Raw genomic sequence first — 19,324 nt, 5'->3', positions numbered from 1 at the left:
AATTCTGCACCATTCCCACCACCACAATTCTGTGTCCCCATCCCCTCCATTGGAAACTGCAGTGGTTCTCCCAAGACCACAGACATGGATTGACTAGTATATATCTCTCTCTCCACTTTTTTCTTTGCTTCTGCCTTCTCTTCCTTTCACCGACACCTTACTCAATATCCTTCTCTTCCTTTCTCTTCTCTGCCTTACTCAATATCCTTCCCTTTTTCCTCTTCTCTGATCCTGATGGAATTGGAACTCAGAGCCCTCTGGTCATATTCCTGTAATATTTCTCACCTTCTGGGAAAACCCACGATTTTTGACATCATATGATAAGATCTTGCCATTTCATGGATTAGGAAAGTTACATCAGAAATGTAGTTTCTTAATTAATATACAATAGAAGATTTAATGGAATTATATTTCATAGTCTTTATCCCAAATTTTCTCCCTTATATCAGATTCATTACTGTATGTTGGTGAAATCTGAATTTCTCATTATTTTGATAGTGATTCTATGATGTGATACCTATGATAAGAAAGTTGTTAGAAGCACAACAGCTACTGAGAATCTTTTTATTATTTTATTTTATTTATTATTGTCTCCAGGGTTATCACTTGGGGCTCGGTGCCTGCAGTACAAATCCACTACTCCTGGAAGCCAGTTTTTGTTTGTTTGTTTGTTTCCCTTGTTGTTTTTCCCATTGTTGGTATTGTTAGCACTGCCATTGCTGTTGTTGTTGCTGGATAGGACAGAGAGAAATGGAGAGAGGAGGGGAAGACGGGGATGGAGAGAAAGACACCTGCAGACCTGCTTCACCGCTTGTGAAGCGACTCCCCTACAGGTGGGGAGCCAGGGGCTCGAACTGGGATCTTTACACCAGTCCTTGGGCTTTGCACCATGTGCACTTAACCTGCTGTGCTACCGCCCAGCCCTTACTCAGAATCTTTGAAATGAAATGACTTGGAAAGAGCTCATAATAGAGAAGTCTAAACAAGCAGCAGAAAACAGACTAGTTAGTTCTTACTGTACCTCGATTGTGTGAGGACCTTTCCTTCTGCATAGAAAAAACACCTTTGCCAGTTATGTCTGCAAGCCAAGGGTGGACATTGTCACATAAAATATTATTTCTAAGATAATTGGATAATTTCAAGTGCTAAGAATTTATAAGCTTTTTTTTTTTAGCTTTGTCTGAATATTTTCCTTAGAAATGGATGTATCTGGCACAAGATACCTGGATCAAAATATCAACATTATTTACCCTTTCAAATAACTGAAGATATAATAATTATCACATAACTCAATATATTTATAACAGAAGAACTTCAGGAAACATGTTAAAAATACATAAAATCTGCCCCCTTTTTTTCTTGTTTGCAGTTTGTTATTGTGTACTTGACAGTTTTGCAAATGCAAGTATACTCACATTAATATTATTATAAGCCATGCTATTCATATTTTATGTGAATATTTAATATTTATATAATTTTATATAGCATGTAATTTTATAGCAATAATATTTATAATATTTAACATACTCAGCCTCAGTATGAATTAGTTGTGGTTACGTCCAACAGTGTAAGGATTCCACAATCAGTTTCTGTATCCCTGTGACAATAACAGTCATAAAAACATTTTCTCAGTAAAAACAAATTAAAAACAGAATTTAGAACTGTACTCTTACCTCTTCCCCCTTCTACACAGGGACTTCGTAATCCGAAACACTCCTCTATTGTTAGACCTATCTGTCCAACCTCCGGTTTCTAGGTTTTTTATTCTTCTTCTGTTTTTTTTCTTTTTAAGACAGAGGTAGAGAAAGTAAAGCAAAGAGACCACAGCGCCAAAGCTTCAGTGCAGTGGAAACCAGGCCCCAGCCTGGTTTTAATACTGAGAACAGCTGCATGTAAGCTTTTCTGTTTGGTCTGTCTGAGGGTTCCGCAATTGAAAAACAAAAGAAAAAGGATACCCAAAAAGTAAATTTAATTTTTTTTTCCAATTGAGTTTACATTTGGATGAAGGAATGAGATACTCATGTTTTCTTTTAATGGGTTTTCCTTTCCTGAGGAAACAGTATTGTAGTTTTCCACGGGAATGCTTTAAATTAGGGTTTGTTTTTTTTCCTTTTCTTTATTATTTTTTTTAGAGAATTGCTTTTCCTCCTTTACAACAAAGCCATACTTTGTTTTTATTTAAACTGCTGCGTTTTCTCTTCCTATCTTATGATTTTAATATTTGTCAAACTTGTGTAAGGCAAATAACATATGCAAACTACCGATCAATGTGGCAAACACCATAAAGTGGAGTTAGGGTTACACAGCAGAGAACTGGAATAAACCATCCCATGTCTCAGCACTGAAAGCAGTGAAAAGGGAACCATGACACTGTAAACATTTTGTCCTCCTGACAGCTCCCTAGAAGCAGTGAACAGCTGGAGAGATGGGGGAATGGCAGTCACCAGAGGTGCCTTTGACGTCTCATAATCTCGTGACGCAATGCTCTTTCTCCTTAGGCGCTCATGACATTCTTCAACAAAGTGATTGCCAACGAGTCCAAAAACCGAATGAATGTCTGGAACATTTCTACCGTAATGGCACCAAACCTTTTCTTCAGCAGAAGCAAACATTTTGATTATGAAGAATTACTGCTGGCAAACACCGCGGCCCACATCATCCGCCTAATGCTTAAGTATCAGAAAATTTTGTGGAAGGTGAGTAAGAAGCTAATGGCTCTGGGCTGGGCGGTGGCACAGTCAGTGAAGCACATGTACATAGTATGAAGCATAAGGACCCGCGTTCAAGGATCCGGGTTTGAGCCCCAGGCTCCTCCACACCTGTAGGGCCGGTCAATCACAGCCAGTCTGCAGGTCTTTCTCTCCCCCTCTCTGTCTTCGCCTCTCTCTCAATTTCTCTCTGTCCTATCCAAAAACTCGGGATGGGGTGGGGAAGGCTACAACAGCGGTGGGTTCATAGTGCAGCCACCAAGCCCTAGCAATAACCCTGGAGTTTAAAAAAAAGGGGGGGGGGACAGAAGCGCAGCAGGTTAAGCGCAGGTGGTGCGAAGCACAAGGACCAGCAGAAGGATCCCAGTTCGAGCCCCCGGCTCCCCACCTGCAGGGGGGAGTCGCTTCACAGGCGGTGAAGCAGGTCTACAGGTGTCTATCTTTCTCTCCCCCTATCTTCCCCTCCTCACTTCATTTCTCTGTCTTATCCAACAACAGTGACATCCATAAAAACTACAACAATAAAACAACAAGGGCAACAAAAGGGAATAAATAAATATTTTTTTAAAAAGGACCACTACAAGGATCCAGGTTCAAGCCCCCAGCTCCTCACCTGTAAAGGGAACACTTCACAAGCAGTGAAGTAGGACTGTAGGTGTCTGTCTTTCCCTCTTCCCCATCTCTCTCAATTTCTCTCTGTCCTATCCAATAAAATGGAAAAAATGGTCACCAGGAGCAGTGGATTCAAAGTGGAGACACAGAGCCCCAGCAATATAATGCTGGAGGCAAAACAAACAAACAAAAAAAGTAATGACAGCAGTGCTCTCTTCAAGCCTACCAGCACTGGGCGCGTGCAAAGAAGCAAACGGCTCTGTGAGTGAGCAGTTACCCTTAATCTCAAGGAGGAAGAAGACATTAATAGCAGCTTGCGTGCGGCATCTTTACATGTGTGTGGGGGCTAGTCCTGAGCACGTCCTTCCTTCCTTTAAACGGGAATCCTAGTCATTTTGCTCATCTTTACAAGGACAAATACCACACAGTTCCTGGTTCCAGGACACCGAGTGGTAGAGAGGAGTTATGATTCTTAACTGAAGACAGAAGCTCCTTGGCAGGTCTTGATTGCAGGGTTTTCCTTCTAGTCAAGCTACTTTGCTTCTCCAGGTTCCGTCTTTCTTAATCACCCAAGTTAGAAGAATGAATGAAGCCACCCTGTTGTTGAAGAAACAGCTTCCAAGTGTCAAGAAGTTGCTGAGGAGGAAGACCATAGAACGAGAGGTAATGACAGGAAGTCAGGAAGTGAGGTTGCCACATCTTGTTGCTTTTCACGTGTTTGTTTTTCAGAATGAGTAGGCCAGGAACCTTTAATCTAGAGCAGAAAATGTTATAGCCTCCCAGAGGGTTAGACAGTCTCGGGACTGTAAACATTGTGAAAATTGTGCTCTGTTGTGTGTGTGTGTGTGTGTGTGTGTGTGTGTCTTGGGACTGTAAACATTGTGAAAATTGTGCTGTGTGTGTGTGTCTCAGGACTGTAAACATTGTGAAAATTGTGTTCTATTTGTGTGTGTGTGTGTGTGTGTGTTTGATTATGTCAACACCACACTGCTCTAATTATCATAGCTTTGTTTTAAGTTTTGAAATTGAAAAAAATGTGAGGCCTATAATTTATTTTTTCAGTTGAAAGTGGCTCTTTGGAATTCCGAGGGAGGGGGGAAGGGAAGAAAAGGAAAACAGATTTGCCACATAATCCAGTAAAGACTCAGGAGGACATGAATGTTTATAACAGCATATTCATAGGGAGTTGGGCAGTAGCGCAGCGGGTTAAACACAGCACAAGGACCGGCATAAGGATCCTGGTTCAAGTCCCTGGCTCCCCACCTGCAGGGGAGTCACTTCACAGGCGGTGAAATAGGTCTGCAGGTGTCTTCCCCCTCTCTATCTTCCCCTCCTCTCTCCATTTTTTCTGTCCTATCCAACAACGATGACATCAGTAACAACAACAATAAAAAAAAAACTAGGCCAACAAAAAAGGAATAAATAAATTTAAAAAAACAGCATATTCATCATAGGTCACAATTATGGACAGCCCAACTGTCCGTCAGTTAATGGATGGGTAAATATTAATGGATGTGGAGGCCAGGCAGTGGCGCACCAGTAGTGTGCGTTGCCATTGCTATTGTTGTTGCTGAATAGGAGAGAGAGACATGGAGAGAGGAGGGGAAGACAGAGAGGAGGAGAGAAAGAAGCGACTCCCCTGCAGGTGGGAAGCTGGGGAGTCAAACCGGGATCCTTAAGCCGGTCCTTGTGTTTTGCGCCACGTGCACTTAACCCGCTGTGCTACCGCCAGACTCCCCTACTTCCCCTCTTGAAGACAAAAAAAAAAAAAAATGTCACCAAGGGTTGGCTATTTTATCAAGAATCATGCCTTACTTCAGCAGCATTGGATTGCTGAATGGTTACATTAACATCTTAACTACTAAATGTATGTGTGAGTGAACTGACTTGCACATTTACACGCCTCACAAGTGAAATGTATGCGTGGGGTTGATTCCTAGGAATCTAGGATGTGTGGAATTGGTGGGTCGAAGTCCATATACATTTTATAATTTCTTTTATTATCTTTATTTATTGGATAGAGACAGCCAAAAATTGAGAGAGAAAGAGAGAGACAGATACACCTGCAGCCCTGCTTCACCACTTGCAAAGCTTTCCTCTTGCAGGTGGGGGGGCTGGGGGCTGGAACCTGGGTCCTTACGCTTTGTGACATGTGCACTCAACCAGGTGCGCCACCACCAAGCCCCCTGCGTTTTATGGCTTGATAACTCTTGCCAAGACATTTTCCATGAAGATTGTACCAGAGTTCACTGCCAGTAGAAGCACGTGCTAGTTTTCTTAAACTTTGATTCTAAAAACTTGATGTGTTTTCACTTAGGTTGTAAACCCCAAAACTTCCAAGGTACTACAGAAATCACCCTCTTCAAGAAGATTGGTAAGAAAAACAAGTGTTTCCTTTCTACTTATTAACTCCTCACAGTATCTTCTCTGGCTTCTATCTATGCAAGACCTCTGCTCTGCTCTGCTCTGCTCTGGAATATAGTAGTGCTCAGACTTTAGAACCTCAGCCATGGAAGTCTTTTGCATAACTGTTCTGCTGTCTCATATCCCAAGATAGATTCTTTAAGCTTGTTATTTTCAGTATTAAAGATGAAAGAATAGTGAACGGACTCAACTAATTGATGACTCAAAATGTGTGGCCTACACAAGAAACTTCTGGGGAAAAAAATGTGATAGTTATGATCACAGATGACCCGAACTGCCCCTGCGGCTACAGACAGACTATGACCCACATAGTCAACGACTGCCACCTCTCCAGATTCAAAGGAGGTCTCAAAACTTTACATCATGCTCAACCTGACACTGTTGACTGGCTACGGAAGAAGGGCAAACGCTAGAAGAAGAACAAAGTCAACAGTGACAAGAGTGTGCAGTTAGTCTTACAGACCAGACCCTTCTGCAGAGCTGGGAGGGGAGGGCCCTGAGTCGACAGTGTCTGAGGGGTGTAGGCTTGGCTGTAATGAATCTGGGCCACTCTGTCTGCTCCCAAGTCTCCTTATATCTAATCCCTGACAGCCTTTGCTGGCTCTTGCTAACTATATAAGTATGGTAAGAACTGATCTTATTTTAAAATATTTCATAGGCCTTTCCTAGCGCTGCCTTAAAGTACCACAAATTTGGTGGCTTGAAAGAATAGAACTTTACTCTTTCATAGTTCTGCTGACTAACATATTCAAGATCAACGTGTTGGCCTCAGTTCTCTCTAGGGTCTGTCTGTCTGTCAAAGAAGGATCCATAGCTGACTTTATTCGCCACTTTTGGTGATGCCGTCAGTCCTCAGTGTTCCCTAGCTGGTAGACATGTCTCTGTAATATTTGCCTTATCTTGTCATGACATTCACCCTGCTTGTGTGTCTGTGTGTTTGTGTCTCTTCTCTAGTAAGGAGACCAATCACAGGAGTACATGGGCTCCCTGAGAACAAATTTTAGCTACTTAATAAGTGACTCTGTTTGCAAGCAAAGTCGTATTCTCAAGTATTGGGGACCAGGACTTCAGCACGCCATTTCAGCCCTTATAGACTCTGTTATATGGTCAATATGTATATACACATACATGTGCATATGTGTAATCAGTTAATATAAACTTTCTACAACAATACCACCCTCTAAAAATATGCAGATTTAAAATGATTATTTGAGGGCTGGAAAGATATCACACCATGGTACATGCCCAGCTGTGCACACAGCCATGGAGTATAAGGAGTGCTGTAGTGAGTCTCTCCCTCTCTCTCTCTCTCTCTCTCTCTCTCTTTAGCTGAATGAAGAAGTGGCCTGTGGCCCAGGGCAGTGAAGTCATACATGTACAAGGTCCTTGCCATAAATAAATAAGGGCGAGGGCAGAGAGCATATGGTGATGCAAAGAGACTCTCATGACTGAGGCTCCAAAGCCCCAGGCTCAATCCCCCACACCACCATAAGCCAGAGCTGAGCAGTGGTCTAGTAATAAATAAATAAATAAATAAATAAATAAATAAATAAATAAGATAGTGACTTGAAAATTAAGCCAGATTTTCAAACATAGAAATACTTTCACCTTGGGACCAGGTGGTGGCACACCTGGTTGAGCGCATATGTTACAGTGTTCAAGGACCCAGGTTTGAGCTCCTGGTCCCCACCTGCAAGGGGAAAGCTTCATGAGTGGTGAAGCAGGCCTGCAGGTGTCTCTCTCTCTGCCTCTCTCCCTCCTCTATTATGTCCTTCTTCCCTCTCCATTTCTGGCTGTCTCTATCCAATAAATAAATAAAGCTAATAAAACATAAAAAAAAGAAAGAAAAAAGAAATACTTTCACCTCTAGTAGTCCATTGTTAAAACATTCAGAATTTTGAAACAGAAAGTTTCCAGTTAATCCTGACAAAAACAGAAATTTCTGTTAGTTAGACATCATCATTCTTTGTTCCTTTTGCAGGGGAGTTTAAGTCCCCGTGACAGCCACATCATGTGAACACCAGCCCTTCCTCAGCGGCGTCCACGCTCTGTTGTTCAGAGAGTTATCAGCTCTCAGGGGCTACAGGGGCCATGTTGCTAGTGTCCACCTGGAATTCAATTTGCTCAGCCGTTCATTGATTCTAACTAGGAAAAAAAAAAAAAAAGGATATTCAAAAAGTCAATGTTTTTTTTCTCATTGAACCTTAATTTTTTTTTCCGAAGACGGGCCTTAAAATACATTGAAATACAGAATTATGCTCAGTGTAGATTTCCTTAGGATGTTATTGAAGAAAAACCACCGACAGAGATGTTAGACTTAATAATGGGCTTTGATTTCACTCATCATCTTAAGGCATTGCTATATAGTAAAAAGCAAACAAACAAAATACCCAGCACTAATAATAGTAAAACCTAAGGTTAAATTTAGTTGCTGGTGAATCTTCTGTTAAAAAAAAGTAGGCTGGGAGTCAGGCGGTCGTGCAGCAGGTTAAGCGCAGGTGGCGCAAAGCACAAGGACCAGAGGAAGGATCCCTGTTCGAGCCCCCAGCTCCCCACCTGCAGGGGAGTCGCTTCCTAGGCGGTGAAGCAGGTCTGCAGGTGTCTGTCTTTCTCTCCTCCTCTCTGTCTTCTTCTCCTCTTTCCATTTCTCTCTGTCCTATCCAACAATGACAACAACAATAATAACTACAACAATAAAAAGCAACAAGGGCAATAAAAGGGAATAAATAACATTTTAAAAATTAAAAAGAAAAAAAGAGAAGGCAAACTGATTGCCTGCTGGTCATGTTGCCTTGTTTTCATATTCGTATTGTCACTGAATTTCATGTCTTTATCTGAAGTCACCCCTGTTTGACTGAATTTTTTCCCCCCTTGGCAGTCCGATGTACCAGAAGGAGTCATAAGGGTCCACGCCCCACTTCTATCCAAGGTGTCCATGGCCATTCAACTCAACAGTCAAACCAAAGCCAAAGATATCCTAGCAAAGTTTCAGTATGAAAACAGGTAAGAGTCTCCGTACAAGGGAAACCAACTTTTTAATAGTTATTATTATTATTAATGATTTAAAATGGGTTTACAGAATCTTAAGACATCAGGAATAGTTTCTCACCTTGTGTGTACACGTCTGACAGCACAAATTCCGTTGTGTCTCTTCCCCACTTCTCTCTGACAATCACTGTGATTTTTCACAGAGTCAGGAGAGACGTTTTCTAGATTCTTCTCCCCCAGCATACTAACCTGGGGTGAAAAAACAATTTTTTTTTTAACTGGCCAATTATTTTCTCTGATTTGCTTTTACTTGTAGGGCAGAGAGAGACAGTGAAGTCAACAGTAGGTGGATCATCAGAACTGATTATAGACAGTCTTGACATCCTGGTAAACTTTTGCCTGGCAGATACAAAGATGAAACCCTAACTTGTTTTGAACTGAGAGTTTGATGTAACCAGGGACAGTATTAAATATGAAGTCTCCAGATGCTGCTTGGCCGGCTGGGTGTATGAGCAGTAGTTTCCTATCAAGTGTAGTCCACAGCTGTTCATGGGATGAGCTCAGTACTACTCCTGAACATGGCAGTGTCCGTCTGACTGTAGAATAGCCCCATCCTCTCTGCAGGTCAGATACTTGAATGTGTCAAACCAAAACCACAATGATTTTTTTTTTTATCATGACTCTTCATAATAATGATTTGTAGGGCGTATTATACTCAAATCAGACGATTTGCTGCCATGGTTAGTTAACCTACAAATTTATCTCAGATCAGCAATGAGGATTAAAATTATGTTACTATTACTTTTCTCCTTTTTTTCAGTCATAGTTCTTCAGAATGCCTTAAGATTCAGAATCAAAGGCTATATGAAATTGGAGGAAATATTGGTAAGCATTCTTTAATGATTTCTGCTGTTAGATTCACTGACTATTCCAAAAGGAATGTTAAGTATCTTTTTACAGTTGTTTTTAGATAAAAATCAACAATCACGAGTTTCTGTTATTTCAGATTCACATGAGAACAGTTATATGATTTTGCTAAAGTATTTTCAGAATTGGACTGTGTATATTTTGGTCACATGGGATAATAAGTAGACTTTGATGGTCTTTCAAATGTAACTCTTAAAAGTAGAAGTTTCTTGGGAGTCAGGTGGTAGTGCGGTGGGTTAAGTGCAGGTGGTGCAAAGCGCAAGGACCAGTGTAAGGATCTCAATCTCGCTACAACAAGGGCAACAAAAGGGAATAAATAAGTAAATATTTTTTTAAAAAAATTAAAAAATAGAAGTTTCTTTAAGCTGGGAGTCTGGATCAACTTGCCAACACCCATGTCCGGCAGAGAAGTAACTACAGAAACCAGACCTTCCACCTTCTGCTCCCCATAAAGAATTTTGGTCCATACTCCCAGAGGAATAAGCATAGGGAAGCTTCTAGTGGAGCATAGAACCCTGGCAGTGGGAACTGTGTGAAACTAGACCCCCTACTACTCTTATCGCCTTACAGTGCTGTAATTACTACATCACTAATAATTTTTTTTAATCAAACAAAATGGAAACAAAGAGTAGAGGTTTCTTTCTAGAGACTCACACAAAAGAGAACAAAAAAAAATTACTTTCAGAATCATAACACCCAAAAAGTTTAGCTTTCTATTTTCTCTTAAGTTTCTTGGGAGAGGGGAGTTAAAATACAGTCAAAGAGACCCAGTAGTAGTGGTGCACACAACAGAATGCTCACATTACCATGTGTTAGTGGTGCACACAACAGAATGCTCACATTACCATGCGTAAGCATAGAGGTCCAACCTTCCCGGGCCTTTATCTGCAGGTAGGGGAGTGGCATGGGGGAGCTTCATGAGCAGTGATGTTGTGATGCAAGTCTGCCCCTCTCTCTCTCTCTCTCTCTCTCTCTCTCTCTCTCTCTTTTTCTCTCTCTCTCTGTGTGTGTGTGTGTGTGTCCTTCAGTATCCACATCTCCTGCTTGCCTTCACAGCCCAGAAAGGATGGCTTGGCTCCTGTTTGAGGCCAGTGCCTCCACTCCTACCCTCTCTCTCCTGCCCTCTCCTGCACAATGAGGGTATTGCTCCAGTCACTCCCAAATTGCCTTCTGAATCACCAGCTTTGTCCTCCCAACAACATCCTTTCTATCTGCATAGAAAGTAATTTCTCTTCTCTTTACTAAACTCTGTATTATTGCCATCCTCCACTCAAGCCCAGTCCTTTACTTCACTTGATAGTAAAAAAAGCAAACAAATAAAAAAACACCTCCTTGAATCAGTTGTCTGTGCTTCAATTTCTTCTTCTTGTCGTTCTCTCTTGAAACCACTTCAGTCAAGCTGCACCCCTCAACAGCTCACCAAAACTGTCCTCTTGTGGCAGTCAGCAGAGAACTCTCATGTAGTGAAGTCCAGTCGTTTGTTGAGTCTTGAGGACTGAGTTGCTCTTCCTTTTCTTTGAAAAGCACTTTCTTCACGCGGTTTCACAGGCGAGCTAAATTCCACCCGCTTCACCGACTGCTCCCTCTGGGTCTCTTTTGGCTGTTATTTCTCATCCTCTCACCCTCTGGATGGCAGAGAGCTGTAGGACTCTGTCCTTGCAGCTCTGTCAATACTTAACTTCCTTGGTGAACTCAGTTCATCCCCTTGCACTGAATACTGATGCCACTCAGACTTACATGTAGATTCCCCTCAAACCCTAAGCACATAAGCGCAGTCGCCAGGCACATTTGCTGTTTGCTGTGGGATGCTTGTCCATCAGGCTGCTCAGTATTGCTGTCTCTTCCACTTAGTGCCACTGTTTCATCTTTTTTGCTAACATTTTTATTTATTTATGCTTGGATAGAGACAGAGAGATTGAGAGGGGAGATACAGAAGCAAAGAGGCAGAGAGACACCTGCAGCCCTGCTTCACCACTCCTGAAGCATCCTTCCTGCAGGTGACCCTGGTTCCCACCTGCAGGTGACCCTGGTTCCCACCTGCAGGGAAGACGCTTCAGGAGCGGTGAAGCAGGGCTGCAGGTGTCTCTCTTTCTTTCTCCCTCTCTACCTCCCCCTCCCCTCTTGATTTCTCTCTGTCCTGTCAAGTAAAAATAAAATAGTGGGGGAAGGAAAAATGCCCCCCAGGAGCGGCAGATTCATAGTGCAAACACAGAGCCCCAGCGACAACCCTGGAGGGAAAAAAAAATTCCAAATGTGTTTACCCCACAGAATGACCTTTCTGTCATCATTTCCAGATCTCTGCCTAAGAGTATTATGTCCATAATAAAGAAATGGAATTACCATTCCAGTCTTAACTAGTTTTGGCCAAGTTTTTATCTGTACAACTGGAAGAGAATATTCAGTTTTCATGTCTTTGATCATTTTATACCTGAGGCTTTTTCTTTTTCTTTTTCTTTTTCTTTTTTTTCTCTCTGCCCTAATTGGTGAGTTTAGGGGACAGCTTGCCTGTGGTTGATCTGCCTGTCCCACAACTTCATACAGCACTGATACGAAAGACTTCATAGAAAGAAAGAGGGGGGCTGGGTGCTGGTGCACCTGGTTGAGTGCACGTTACAATTTGCAAGGACCAGGGTTCAAGCTCCCAGTCCCCATCTGCAGGGGGAAAGCTGTGCAAGTGGTGAGGCGTGCCTGCACGTGTCTCTCTGTCTCTGTCCCTCTCTACCTCCCCCACTTTCTCGATTTCTGGCTGCCTCTATCTAGTAAAGAGAACTAAAAAATTTTTTTAAAGAAAAAAAGAGGTGGGGGTCAGGCGGTAGTGCAGCGGGTTAAGTGCAAGGACTGGCGTAAGGATCCTGGCTCGAGCCCCTGGCTCCCCACCTGCAGGGGAGTCACTTTACAAGCGGTGAAGCAGGTCTACAGGTGTCTGTCTTTCTCTCCCCCTCTCTGTCTTCCCCTCCTCTCTCCATTTCTCTCTGTCCTATCCAACAATGAATGACATCAACAACAACAATAATAACTACAATAAGGCTACAACAGCGAGGGCAACAAAAGGTGGGGGGTGGAAATGGCCTCCAGGAGCAGTGGATTCATGGTGCAGGCACTGAGTCCCAGCAATAACCCTGGAGGCAGGAAGGAAGGAAGGAAGGAAGGGAGGGAGGGAGGGAGGGAGGGAGGGAGGGAGGGAAACTTAAAGCTGTCTCTACTAACTGTTGTGGCTGAGAGCTGTACTGTCCTGCTTCAGATGTACAGACATAAATGTGTGTGTGTGTGTGTGTGTGTGTGTGTGTGTGTGTGTGTGCGCGCGCGCGCGCGCGCGCGCACATACATGTAAGTACGCTTGCCTGAAAATACTCTGCTCTCTCTTCTCTCTAGGACAGCATTGCTTGGATCCAGATGCGTACATATTGGATGTGTATCATATAAATCCTCAAGCAGAATGGGTGATTAAACCCCAACCAAATTTTTGAAATACCTTCCAAGATGAAGCATTCATGTACCGTATGCCAAGAAGATCCCATATTTGGGGGTGGGGTGGGGAGAACAAGACTGCTTTTGACACGTCTGTCCCTGTAAGACTCTTAGTGTTTCTCAACCCAGGCGGTATTGTCTGACACTGTCAATGTGAACAATGAAAGAGGAGCTGGTCACTATTTGAGTGGGGGTTTTCTGTGACAGTGCCTTACTGTGTGAAGGAGAGGAAATGTGCTCCTTCCAGGTGGAAGGCCAGTTTCAAACATGAACTCTAATCATTTCTAACACTTTTGACTTTTTCAGCAGAAGTGAACTTGGTCTATACCTGGGACATAAGAAATACTTCTTTTTGTGACAAGTGCTTCTAAGCAAAAGACCGAAGAGACTCTTTTTCCTTTTTTAAAACTTATGTTATGTACATGTATTGACTGTTCTGAGCAAGACTATCAGAAGAACCACTAATTTCTTCTCTACAAAATATTCAAATATCCTTCCCAAAGGGAATCCGTTTCTGAAGTTACACATACAATATTTATGCTCTGACTTACTCCTGAATTGGAGGAGAAACTTTTGTTTAAAAAAACACTATGTTGCTAATTATATTTGTACTGTATTTTGACTGATAGCATTTTAGTGCAAATGAACATTTCTCTCCCATGGACAATTGAAGGTTAGAATCTGTAGAGCTCATTGTCTTATGATCACAGGTCCCCATGGCGAAGCTTAGTTTGACAAAGCTCTTAGGCTCTCCTCATGTTCATTGTGGTCAATCGCTATAGGACCTCTATGTTCTTATTGTAACTATGGTGCTTAACCAATAGTTTGCCATGTATGCCAGGAACAGACTTCCTTTCCTGCTCAAGCAGGTCATCTTTTGCATTTCACAGCTGCAGACTGTCACTTGTCACGCCGCCCTCACCTCTAAAATACAGAGCTGTCTTTCTTCCAACAGCTTTTTATCCAAGATACTGAGATTTTGTATGCTGTAAAACCAGATTTCGCTTCTGTTCCTCAGTTGTGGGCATGGCTGGCCTCTGCATATTAGCTTCAGGTAAAATCCATAAAATGAGATGCAGATTTGGTTAGCTCAAAGCTGTCTTGCCAGTAGTACGCAAAGCCATTTTTTTGCAGAGCGGTTGGCTAGGATGCACCGCCCTCCACAGTTCTGATAGAAGGCAAATCTAAAATGAGCTGAGGAGTCAGCCAGTGCTGTGTTTTGAGACTGTAGATAAAACCACCCAGAGTTCGCTAGATATGGGGACAGAGGTCTCCTTTACTGTCCGCATGGGCTTTGAGTTAGGACTTAGATGAGATTTTAATTAACTTGGTCAGTTTTCATTCGTTTCAGTGCCCAAATGACTCTCTTACAGTTCCAATAATAATAGTTGCTCACAAATTCATAAAATATTTTATCTACTTTGCAAACTTCAAAATAAGTGATCACCTAGAAGTCTCGTTTATGTTGCAGTATGCCTTGATGTCTATCTAAATATCACTTATATCTGACATGGACATAGTTGCAATTCTGGCCACTAGGATTTCATTGCTTTTTATAGAAAGCTCAAATACTTAGTTTGTTTGAGAAATTGCAATTCTATTATAATCAGTTATCAGGTAGGCTTGAGTCCTGTGGCTTTTAACTTATTTCTAAATTCCATCTGTTTTCAACGTATGGCTGACAATGAACAGGTGAGATTATACAATGGATTTCAAGTCTGAAAAAAATCCCTTTTTTTTTCTTCTTTAAATTCCCTCTCTCTTTTTGCAATTTAAGCAATTGGAACAAACATTTACTTTATATCTTCAGTAGTTGCTTAGTTCTAGGGCATCAGATGCAGTAATGGCTTGCATACATGCATGAAAAAAACCTTTTCTTTAAATTAGCTACCACACTCTTCTATGTAAATATGAGAACAATGATTATAATATTCTCTACATTTCTTACCCATAGAGTACTCACATGCTATTACATTTATATAGAAAAATAAAAGAACTGTTCATTTAAAATTTTTATTAGGGAGGTTTTTGTTTTTTGTTTTTTTTTTTAATTGAAGACACATCACAACCTATATTCTAGGTTTCCGAGACCACAGAGACCTGACAATTTATTCCATTTGTCATTTGTTTTAGATAAATGGCTAGTGGATAACAGGTAAAAACAGTTTCTGAATGTCTTCCCTACTTTTGTGTGGTTTCAGATATCGAAAGCTTAACTGACTCAAATATTAAATTCATCACTGCAAAGTATTTGAGGATGTTGGACAACTTTCAGACAGTTTTGTGATGTGGAAGCCCATGTCAATACCAGTGTCAGTGCATGTGACTGATTTCTCATCCTAGGGCTCTCTAACTGATTGGGGAAGAGTGCTCAGTAGACACACAAACTGGTTTTTGTGTAGTTAAAGATGTTCTTTTAATACATTTATTCTTACAAGAATGAGAGCCCTGCAATTAAAATTTAAAGTGCCTTTCAGTCACCTATGTGTTAAAGAAAAATCTTGGTCTTACTTAACAAAACTTGTTTTTAACATAGTGAACAGTAATCTGTAAAAAATAAATAAATAAATAAATAAAAAGAGTGGCATATGTGCAAACAAGAATTAGATACTAGGTTTATATATTCTAGCTTAACAGATTCCACACCACCTGGTCCCAAAGAGCTCTTAGTGTGCAGTTAGGGAAGTAATGCCCAGGAAAGTGTTTGAGAAAGTTACTATCTATGGGATACATACATATGAAAAAGAAAAAGAGGGAGTTGATAGTTAGCTCATTGCCTCTATTCTGAGGAGTACAGCCCTTTGCTATGCAGTTCACTTGGAGGTATGATTCTTAGAGTCAGTAGTCTTTGAACAAACTGGAATATTCATTTCTCTGCAACGTGCGTACAGTATAAACTACCTCACTTGCCTTTCTAGGGGACAAAATCAAAGTAATGGACTTTTACAACTTTTGTTACAAACCATTCCTCTCGTTACGTGTTACCTTAGTTAACTTGCAGTGTGCATTGAATTACGTGATGCATTTAATGATGTAAGATATTTTCAGCAAACGCCCTAATACCAAAAATAGTCTGTGACTGTGACCTGTGGTATAGATACTCAGAAGGTATGCTCCCCTGTGTCATTGTTTTGTGTTTTTACCTGTATTGAGATACAGGCTTTCAAGTATCCAAATTCATATTCATCTCTTTCAGCCGTCTTCCCATTGCTTCATCTGCCCTGCCCTTGACTGAAAAGTCCTATGAGTGATACAGCCCTTCTTCCTATCAAGCGTATTTCAGCTGTTTTTCATAAATGTGTTACACGCTTGGAAATACTGTATATTATGGAAGTGAATTGTTCGCTATTTTCGGACATCAATTTCCAACTATGTCCATAAGTGTGTCACTTAATAAAAAATAATATGGTGTAGGTTGTTACTTGCAACCATTTTCAGCAGTTTTACACATATACACACACCTCAATTTAAAAATAACATCTTGCAGATATTTTCCATCTATTTTCTAAAATGATGTGACTTGACGGAGAAATCATGCAGTATCACTAGAAACGCCAGTGTTTTTATGTGTCTCCTATTTTGAAAGTTAATATTATTTTGTCCCATCCGTTTTCTTTTGTTAAGTGTAATATGTATGTTGTATTTTATTCCCCCAAATAAAGGCAAAACTAAACGCACTGTCATAAAGACTCCTATGTTCAACTAGTCTTAAGGGAAGCAGGATGCTGGTAAAAAAAAAAAAAAGAGAGAGAAAGAGAGACTTGTGGTCCGGGAGGTGGTGCAGTGGATAAAGCCATGGATTCTCAAGCATGAGGTCCTGAGTTCAGTCCCAGGGAGCATATGTACCGGAGTGATGTCTGATTCTTTCTCTCTCTCTCTCTCTCCTCCTATCATTCTCATGAATAAAATAAGATCTTAAAAAAAAAAAACTTTCAGGTTATCCAAGCCCTGTCTCTTATCTTATCACTAGCCAAATAGTGGTTTGGGAGGGGATGGGGTTGTTTATTTTGGTTTGGTTTTTTATATTTTTGAAGGCAAAGAGGTAGAGAGGGAAAAGGTGAAGACCACAGCACCAAAACTTCCTTCAATATGGTGGGGGCTGGGCTCAAACCTGGATCTCACACATGACAAAACAGCACACTATTTATGTATTTATTTATTTCCCTCCAGGGTTATCGCAGGGGCTCGGTGCCTGCACCATGAATCCACTGCTCCTGGAGGCCATTTTCTCCATTTTGTTGCCCTAGTTGTTATTGTTGTTTGTGTTATTGTTGTTGTATTGCTATATTATTGTTGTATTGTCGTTGGATAGGACAGAGAGAAATCGAGGGAGGAAGGGAAGACAGAGAGGGAAGAGAAAGACAGACACCTGCAGACCTGCTTCACCGCCTGTGAAGCGGCCCCACCACCACCACCCCCCGCAGGTGGGGAGCCCGGAGGCTCTGACCGGGATCCTTAAACCGGTCTTTGCACTTCGCCATGAGTGCTTAACCCGCTGCGCTACCATCTGACCAACAAATGGTGGTTTTGTGCAAATGTTCTGTGCCACTATGGCTATGGTGGATGGCTTCGATTTGTAGGAGATGGTTTAACTAAAACTGCTTCATAAATTTGCGTTGATAGAGCTTCTGCCTTGCATGTGACAGGCCCTGGGTTTGACACCGTATGTACCAGGACTGGGATATGGCATAGTGGTAAGTGCTGAGACCCTGAGGCTCTCATCTGTCACAGCAGATGGTCTGAGAAGATGCTTGGGATGGTGTCAATGATCTTGAATTTGTTGATGCTATCTTTGTGGCCTGCCTGGTCTATCCTTGAGAATGTCCCGTGCCTGCTTGAATAGAATGTGTATTCCAGTTTAATGAGGTGAAGGACTCTGAAAATGTCCGATAGTTCTATTCCACCTATCTTTTTAATTTCCTTGTTTCTTCATTCTCTGTGTGAATGATCTGTCAGTTTGAGAGAGTGCAGACTTGGAGTCCCCAACTTTTATTGTGTTGCTACTGATACATTTTTGTAACTTTTTCAGTAGATGTTTGATGTATTTAGATGGATGTATAGATTCGTTAATAATTGTCCGGTCCTCTTGGTTGGGCGATTTTTCATTTGTTGTTTCCCCATTTCTGGTAATATTTCCCTCAAAAACTCTCTTCACTCCTGAGATTACTACATCAATTAGTGTTTGGATGTTTTCCTCATTCTTAATTTGCTTCTGGCTTTTTGGATTTTTTTTTCTGGGCTTCTGTCTTGGTTCATTTCTGTAATGTTTTTGAGTTGACCACTATATTTGGTGTCTTCTGAAATTTTTTGTGGGTGTTGCTGTGTAAGGTGGGCTCTGGTCTGTTGACTCCTCACCTTTGGTGTGTCTTGGTAGTCGGTGGGGCTGTTAAGATAATGATGACACCACTCACTGCCTTGGGAAGATGAGAGGTAGGATCTCTTGTGTTCCAACTGAAGAGAAAAATAGATGACTGGATCAGCAAGGTGGCACCTGCCTACACTGAGCCCAGCTTCTTAAGTCTTAGAGGGTCCGTCCCTCACACCTTTTCAATCTCCTGATTAAGCTTGCCTGGAATGCCTTGTGGCTACATGAATTACTTAAGAGGTCACAGCTGTAAAATTTAATGGTTATTTTTGCTTTAATTCGATCCCTGAGGTGAAGCAAAGTAGTTTACAGGGTTTTTTTGTTTTGTTTTGTTTTGTTTTGTTTTGCTGCTAAGAAGCTGGCTGGGAGTTATTTTTTTAGCTGGCCTTGGGGGCTTCCATAATATTTAGATTCTTCACTTAGACACTAGTCATTAAGCAAGGAAACAGATAAGAAATGAAAATAGCAAGGAGATAGGAGGGCACAAATAGAATTTTGACTTAATCACTAATGATTAAGAGAGTTAACACAGATTAAGGGGGGGGGAAGCAGACTGAGAAAGTGATGTGGCTTGGTCACACAACAGACACCTGATTGGGGCCAGACCCCAAAATCTTTTAGTAAGATTTTAAAAATTTTTTTATATTTATTTCCCCTTTTGTTGCCCTAGTTTTTTTATTGTCATTGTAGTTGTTACTGATGTCATTGTTAGGACAAAGAGAAATGGAGAGAGGAGGGAAAGACGGAGGGGGGAGAAAGACAGACACCTGCAGACCTGCTTCACCGCCTGTGAAGCGACTCCCTTGCAGGTGGGGAGCCGGGGGCTCAAACC

At 41.5% G+C, this 19,324-nt stretch overlaps 1 protein-coding gene across 6 annotated transcripts in view; it reads left to right on the top strand.

Annotated features, from left to right (window-relative positions):
• ARHGAP28 (Rho GTPase activating protein 28) overlaps positions 1-16,800 on the top strand; it is a 203,347-nt gene extending 186,547 nt beyond the window's left edge. For all 6 annotated transcript variants that reach the window (XM_060200701.1, XM_060200705.1, XM_060200702.1 and 3 more), the window contains exons 12-17: positions 2,499-2,696; positions 3,870-3,983; positions 5,638-5,694; positions 8,623-8,747; positions 9,553-9,617; positions 13,032-16,800. In XM_060200701.1, the coding sequence (XP_060056684.1) occupies positions 2,499-2,696; positions 3,870-3,983; positions 5,638-5,694; positions 8,623-8,747; positions 9,553-9,617; positions 13,032-13,126 (654 nt within the window). In that variant the 3' untranslated portion in view covers positions 13,127-16,800. The remainder of the gene's footprint in view (positions 1-2,498; positions 2,697-3,869; positions 3,984-5,637; positions 5,695-8,622; positions 8,748-9,552; positions 9,618-13,031) is intronic.
• Positions 16,801-19,324: the final 2,524 nt, after the last annotated feature.

This window comes from Erinaceus europaeus, chromosome 10, assembly GCF_950295315.1.
Source record: "Erinaceus europaeus chromosome 10, mEriEur2.1, whole genome shotgun sequence".
NCBI classification, from domain to species: Eukaryota; Metazoa; Chordata; class Mammalia; order Eulipotyphla; family Erinaceidae; genus Erinaceus; species Erinaceus europaeus.
This window is presented reverse-complemented; position numbering and strand designations above follow the sequence as displayed.